Source organism: Hemicordylus capensis, chromosome 17 (genome assembly GCF_027244095.1).
Source record: "Hemicordylus capensis ecotype Gifberg chromosome 17, rHemCap1.1.pri, whole genome shotgun sequence".
NCBI lineage: Eukaryota > Metazoa > Chordata > Lepidosauria > Squamata > Cordylidae > Hemicordylus > Hemicordylus capensis.
The window spans coordinates 3,175,832-3,183,258 of NC_069673.1; the positions used below are offsets into that span (position 1 = coordinate 3,175,832).

General features: G+C 47.6%; 1 protein-coding gene across 5 annotated transcripts in view; it reads right to left on the reverse strand.

Annotated features, from left to right (window-relative positions):
- The window catches only part of GTF3C5 (general transcription factor IIIC subunit 5), a 43,648-nt gene extending 38,521 nt beyond the window's left edge, over positions 1–5,127 (reverse strand). For all 5 annotated transcript variants that reach the window (XR_008312828.1, XR_008312827.1, XR_008312826.1 and 2 more), the window contains exons 1-2: positions 4,920–5,127; positions 2,246–2,462 (exon numbers count right to left, since the gene is read on the reverse strand). Coding sequence is in view for 2 of the 5 variants with exons in the window: in XM_053282571.1 (XP_053138546.1) it covers positions 2,246–2,462; positions 4,920–5,102 (400 nt within the window). In the remaining 3 variants the exon portion in view is untranslated. The remainder of the gene's footprint in view (positions 1–2,245; positions 2,463–4,919) is intronic.
- Between the last annotated feature and the right edge of the window lie 2,300 nt (positions 5,128–7,427).

Sequence of the window (7,427 nt, forward strand, 5' to 3'; positions counted from 1 at the left end):
AATATATTGAAAGATGCCCACCAAATGCTGAAAATGCACACAGGAATGTGGTCAGAATAGGCTTATTAAATACTGAGAGATGATACTGCATATATTATCAGCTGTAAGAATTTGTTGCATGCACTACCAAAAAATGATGCAACGCCCTTCAACTTCTGAATGGGAACACAAGCTGGATGACGAAGAAGAGGGAAAACACAGCAAAACCAAATTCTGAACACTTATTAAGGTTTTAGAACAGCGGTGGGTAAACTGGGCCCGCCAGCTGCTGCTGAACTACAACTCCCATCATGAAAGTTCAACAACACGGCTGGGGACGATGGGAGTTGTAGTTGAACAGCAACTGGAGGGCCAAGTTTGCCAGCCGTTTTAGAAAGTAAAGGGCACTCATCCCCAATATCACACATCTTGTTTAATTTATGTAATTGTACAACATGTATACAGTCACCCCTCGCCACCCCTCGGCTTCCCAATCGCGGTTATGAGTATCTGCGACTGGGAAATTGTGGCAGGTCGCGACACGGGTTTGGTGATATTTTTTGGCAATGGGCGGGGGGGAGGGTTTCCTGATATTTTCGGCAGTCATTTCTGGGGGTTGAGGGTCATTTTCGGGGGTCCCCTTCACTCTTCTTACTCACTCCTAGTGATTGGGGGGAGGTTCCCCCCCTATTTTTTACTGTATTTTTTGGTCTTTCTGCAACCGTGATTTCCCTAACCCCCCCCCCCCATTTGCCATTGATTTGAATGGCTCATCTGTCGTGAATTCGCCAACTGCAAGGCTTTCCCGGAACGGAATCCTCACGGTTGGAGAGGGACGACTGTGCTGATATAATAATCATAATAATAGAATAATCATATTTCATTATCAATTAGAATTAACAATGATCACACAGATAACTGTTGTATATCGTTTTAGAATAGATATAATTAAAAAAATGTCCAGAAAGATGGGCTTCAAATGAGAGGGTGGTCTACCTCCATCTCTCCTTCCCTTGCCTTTCTATCCCTCCTTTTCCTGACCCCCAATTTCTCACTCCCTTCCCTTCAGATTTCAGCTGCCTCACACACATCCCAAAAGGAGGAACCCCAAAAGGATCACACCCCAAAAGGAGGAACTATCAGCCAGCTGCTTCTTAGAGTCTTATGCATCTCAACTCAGCCTGCCCTTTGCCCATGCCTCCTCTCCACTTCCTTCATCAGGCTGCCTAGCAAAGAGAAATAGCTGGGGTTGTTTGTTTGTTTTTTATGCTCTGGAAAGTCAGTAGGCAATGTTACTTGCCCTGCTTGTGGGACACCCGAAGACACCGGGGGGAAAGAATGATGCACCAGATAGAAACTTACTTTGATCCAGTTAGGCTCTACTTATGAAATTTTAACAGAGAAAGAGAGAGAGATCTTTTCATTACTGTCACATATAAAATTCATTTAAGTGCCTCACATCCGCAAGTTCTGATGCAGAACCTAATCAGAGTAGAATGCCCATGAGACGCATTAGATCCAAATATATATTTCACATGGATGTTAACCACTGTTCCCTCTAAGGCGTGTGAAAGTGCGCTCACACGTTTTTTGATGTCCGCTCAGTTAATTTTAGATCCCACTCAGGTTGAATCAGGAAGGCCCCACTCTGAATGCAGGTACGCACACAGTGCCTTGATATGGCCACCCAGAACAAAACTCATTCCGCCCAGAGATGGAAAAAATTAGAGGGACCATTGGTTGGGAACCGTTGCTTTAAAAGGCAGAAAACAGAACCTGAACATTTCAAGATAGTTCCTCCTGTGCCTGGATTCAGAAGGCAAATGCTTTCCACATGTAAGGTTCCAGGTTCAAATGCTGGCAACTATTAGGGAAAGGATCTCAGGCTAGCGGGGCTGGAAAGACCTGGGAAGGGAGGACAGCTGGTCTTGTGGTAGCAAGCAAGCATGAATTGACCATTTTGCTAAGCTGGGTCCATCCTGGTTTGCATCTGGATGGGAGACTACATGTGTGAGCACTGGGCCATTTTTCCCTTGGGGTTGCGGCCACTTTGGGAAGAGCATCTGCATGCAGACAGTTCCAAGATCCCTCCCTGGCAGCATCTCCAGATAGGGTTGGAAGAGACTCCTGTCTGGAGAAGCTTGGAGAAGCTGCTGCCAGTTTGTGTAGTCAATCCTGTACTAGATGGACCGAGGGTCTGACTCTGGACATGGCAGCTTCATATGTTCATCCAGCACCCCCTCCGCAAAAACCAGGACATCCTTACCTTGAAATGTATAGACTGTGTTAACAATCCCAAGGATCTCTGCTTCAAACTTGACTTCTTCCTCTAGATCTCCCGCTTCCGTCCACTTCCTCCTGGTTTTCTTTTTCACTTTCAGCAGCATGGAAGATGTGGGGAAGCGGTTGGCACACACCGGGTGACAGTAGGGGTCCTTGGGGCGGAAGTAAAGCTCAAGTCTTCTGCTAGGATCCACATAGATCTAACAAAGGGGGAATAATCATTAGATCCAACCTGACACCTCCTGCAACTGATCTCTATGACAGGACGCAAAAAGGACAATTCATGCTTGCTGCCACAAGACCAGCTTTCCTCCTTTCTTCCATTTCAAAACATCAGGTAGACCGATGCCTCTGGAACCCCAAAATAGGGCACGAGGGTTTTACACTACTGCTTGCCTCCAGCATGTAGCACCCAGGAGTATACTGCCTCTGACTATGGAGGCTCCATTTAGCTATCCTTTGCCCTGTTCAGTGTTCCCTGTAAGAGGGATTCCCAGATGTTGTTGACTAGAACTCTCAGAATACCAAGCTACAATGGCCTTTGGCTGGGGATTATGTGAGTTGTAGTCAACAACACCTGGGAATTCCTCTTACAGGGAACACTGTCTCTGTTGATACATTTATCCTCCATAAAATTCTCCTTCCTTTTTTTTTTTACAAGCCATCTAAGCTAATGACTCTTGCCACAGGTTGTGGCAGCAAATTCCCCTGAGATATCCAAGCTGACAATAAATATGCCATTGTTCTATTGTATACTGTAAGCAAAAGAGGCAGATCTCTTACTATCTAAAGTTAAACTTTAGCAGCGGGAGTGGGAAGGAAAGATAGCAAAAGGATGGGAACAAGAGGAAAGGATGACAAGGCAGAAGCTTGTTCAGTGTCTTATTTTCAGTCTTTTACATAGTATTGTATTGCTATTCTGCTCAACAGATTTTCATTGTTATTTTGTACTGTACGCCACTGATAGCACAATCCTATGCCTGTTGATCCAGAAGCATAAGACCAGCCCTGCAGGATCAGGCCCAAGGAGGCCCATCTAGTCCAGCATCCGTTTCACACAGTGGCCCATCAGATGCCTCTGGGGAGCCCACAGGCAAGAGGGTGAGAACATGCCCTCTCTCCTGCTGTTGCTCCGCTGCAACTGGCATTCAGAGGCATCTTGCTTCGGAGGCTGGAGGTGGCCTACAGCCATCAGACTAGTAGCCATTGATAGACCTCTCCTCCATGAATGTCGATGCCTCTTTTAAAGCCAAGTCCCACTGCACTGTATGATTTATTCTGATGTAAGCATGCTTAGGATTGCAGCCAATACGCAACCATTTATACCTAAACAAGAGGCCAAATGCCACACAGCCCCAAGTGCATCCAACCCAATTAACTCATGACTAGCTCTGTGTGTGTGTGATGGAGCAAGGAGGGAAGGCTCACGTGGGGGGACCTTGCTCCAAAACCAATTCTCAGTCGCTGTTTTAATTTCCAAGCTATGAAAATGATGAAAAGAAGGACTCCCTTTAAGCACACACAGAGCACAGCCTCTCCCTTAGAGGAGCTTCCCAGGGCAAGGAGGCTTTCGAGGCAGCCTGATTCCTTTTAGAAATGGGGGTGGGAGAGACAGGAGGAAAGACAACGACCCCCCCCCCCACTCCTGCCTCAACCCTTCCCCTTCACCCCACCAAGCAGCAACTTTTGAGTACTGTACAATACTTGTTGCCTGGAGGGAAAATATCTCAGCAAACATATGGGCATTTTTTAAAAAAAACATGTATGTATGCATTTGACTTATATACTGCCTTTCCGAAAGTGGCTCAAGGCGGCTGACACTAAAATCAAAACTACATACCAATTAAAATTAGGCAAAAAAACATTTAAAAGCAGATTAAAATTAACATTAAACCTAAATATCACTAGAAGCCAGGCTAAGAAGATGGGCCTTGAAGGCTCTCTCTATAATTCTTCAATATATAGTCATCTTCAGCTAAGGAGAGGAGAGCTGGTCTGGTGGTAGCAAGCATGACTTGTCCCCTTAGCTAAGCAGGGTCCACCCTGGTTTGCATTTGAATGGGAGACTTGATATTTCCCTGAGGGGATGGAGCCTCTCTGGGAAGAGCAGAAGGTTCCCAGTTCCCTCCCTGGCAGCATCTCCAAGATCTGGCTGAGAGAGACTCCTGCCTGCAAACTTGGAGAAGTCGCTGCCAGTCTGTGAAGACAATAATGAGCTAGATAGACCAAGGGCCTGACTCAGTAGGAGGCAGCTTCCTGTGTTCCTAAGACTGGGGGGTTCTCAACCTTGGGTGCCCAGAAGTTGCTGGACTACAATGCCCATCACCCTCAGCCACAACAGCCAGCCATTGCAGCAGGGGGTGATGGGGGCTGTAGCCCAGCAACATCCAGGAACCCCAGTTGGAGAGACCCGGAGCGAAAAGGTGGGAGGGCCCTTTTTATTTTATTTTTTTAGTAATAATAATAATATATATTTTTTTAAACAACATAATGTTAAGCTTAAGTTGATTTAGTGCGAGCCTGTGTTTTGAAGTCCCGCCGGCGGACCTTTGCAGCAGCCGGGGGCGGGGCTTGCCGCCGGGGGCGGGGCTAGTCTCGCCGGCCCCGCCCACCAAGCCGAATCCGAGCCCTAACCACCGCCCATTCTGCCCCCTCACCCGAGAGACCCCTTCTTCGCCCCCCAGGGTCAGCAGCATCTTGTCCACGTTCCGCACCACGCCGGGGTACTCCACGCACACCAGCCGCCTGTCGCGCTGCAGCTGCGGGGTCACCGCTGCTGCGCCCGGCGCCTCGGCGTTCGCCCGACACGGAGCTCCCTCCGCGCCGCTTCCCGCCGCCATTCTCACCCTCGGAGGAAGGCGTGGGTCCGTCCCTCAAAGGGTTCCCCTGCCTGGGTCCGTCGCTCAAAGCGTTCCCCTGCACGCAGCAACTGCGCCGTCACCGCTGACGTTCCGGGGAAGAAGCGTTCCTAAGCGCAGCCCTCGTTCGTCCAGTGCAGTCCAGCTCGCCGCCGCTGCGGTGGGGCGAGGTCGCTCTTCAGCAGCCAGAAAAGCGCTTTGCCCTTAAGGGGCATGAGTGACAAGCCCATCCCGGTTTGCAGATAGAGACATAGTAAGCTGCTTTCTACCGAGTCAGACCCTGGTCCATCTTGCTCAGTAGTGTGTGGACCCAGGCTGGCAGCGGCTTCTCCAAGTTTACAGGCAGCCCGCCCTCAAAGTCATAGGTTCAGATCATAGGGACATAGGAAGCTGCTTTCTGCTCAGGCAGGCAATTGGTCTATAGGCTCAGTATAAACTGCCAGCGGCTTCTCCAAGGTTACATACAGGCAGAAGTTCCAGCCCGGGAAGGAACTTGGAACCTTCTGCCTGCAGATGCTTTAAAAGGGGCTTGGACAAATGCATGGAGGACAGGTCTATCAGTTGCTACTACTAGTCCGGGGGCTATAGCCTCAATGGCAAGATGCCTCCAAATACCAGTTGCAGGGGAGCATGACCAGCTCTCTTCCCTTTTCCAGTTCTACAACGTCCTTCTTCCTATACGGTGGTGACCAGAACTGTATGCAGCACTCCAAATGTGGCTGTACCCTAGATTTGTAGAAGAGTATTATATTATTATAACATTTATTTATTTATTTATTTATTTATTTATTCGATTGCTCTACCGCCCTTCCAAAAATGGCTCCGGGCGGTTTACACAGAGAAATAATAAACAAACAAACAAATAAATAAATAAGGGCTCCCTGTCCCCAAAGGGCTCACAATCTGAAAAGCAACATAAGACACACACCAGCAACAGTCACTGGAGGTCCTGTGCTGGGGGTGGATAGGGCCAATTACCCCCCCCCCCCGCTAAATAAAGAGAATTGCCACGTTAAAAGGTGCCTCCTTGTCAAGTTAGCAAGGGTTTTATTTTCCAACTCTCTTCCTTGTGATTCCAAGCATGGAATTGGCCTTTTTGACAGCTGCCACACATTGTGTCGACACTTTCAGTGAGCAGTTCACCACGTCGCCGAGATCTTTCCCCTGATCAGTCACCAACATCTGAGACCCCATCAGTGTATATGTGAAGTTGGAAGTTTTTTTGCCCCAATGTGCATCACTTTACACTTGCTTACATTGAACCACATCCCACGGAGCAGGCTACGAGCACATTTATTTATGGTTTTATTTATTTATTTGATTCATACACGGCCCTTCCAAAATGGCTCAGGGCAGTTTACAACAAAACAAAAACAATTAAAACCAGTTAACAACTAAAATCAAAACTATAAAAACCAAATAAAAGCCAATTTTAATTATTTATTTAAAACAGTTTAAAACATTTTACAACCGTTCAAAAACTCTGGAAGGCCCGGCCAAAAAGACGGTAAATTACGGATTTCTGCCGGGAGTGCATTCCACAGCCCAGGAGCAGCTACAGAGAAGGCCCCGCCTCTGAGTCGCCACCAAACGAACCGGTGGTAACTGGAGACGGACCTCCTCAGAGGACTTTAACGTGCGGTGGAGATCATGCAGAAGAAGGCACTCTCTAAGCGCCTGGATTTCTTCAACAATCCTGACCAAACCACTGCACTGATTCTTAGCTGCTGGGTTGCAAAAAGTAGTGTGTGTCTGGCAGCCTCTGAAGGTGTATCCTGTCCTCCCCTCCCTTTTAGCAATGACCCTTGCAAGGGCACTGGGAGGTGGTCAGCACTGCAACAACGGCTTAGGCCCTGGGCATTTAAGAGAGCGTCTTCTTCACTACGAGCCCCACCGCCCATTGAGGTCATCTGACGTCTCCAGTTAGCGCCAACTCGTTTGGTGGCTACACAGAGACGGGGCCTTCTCGGTCGCTGCCCCGAGATTGTGGAATGAGCTCCCTGCTGAGATACGATCCTCCCCATCTCTGGCAATTTTCAAAAAAACACCTGAAAACCCATCATTTCACCCGAGCTTCCTCAGCTTCCTAAATTGTTTTAGGTTTTAATCTCTGGTTTATTTTTAAATTGTTAAATTGTTTTGATTTTTTTTGGTATATGTTTTTAACTTGTGTTATGCTATTGTTAACCGCCCAGAGATGAAAGTTTGGGGCAGTGTACACATTTGATAAATAAAATAAACACCAATGTTATTCTTTATTTGTATATATACAGTATATGTATATGCATATGTTCGGGAAATGACAGG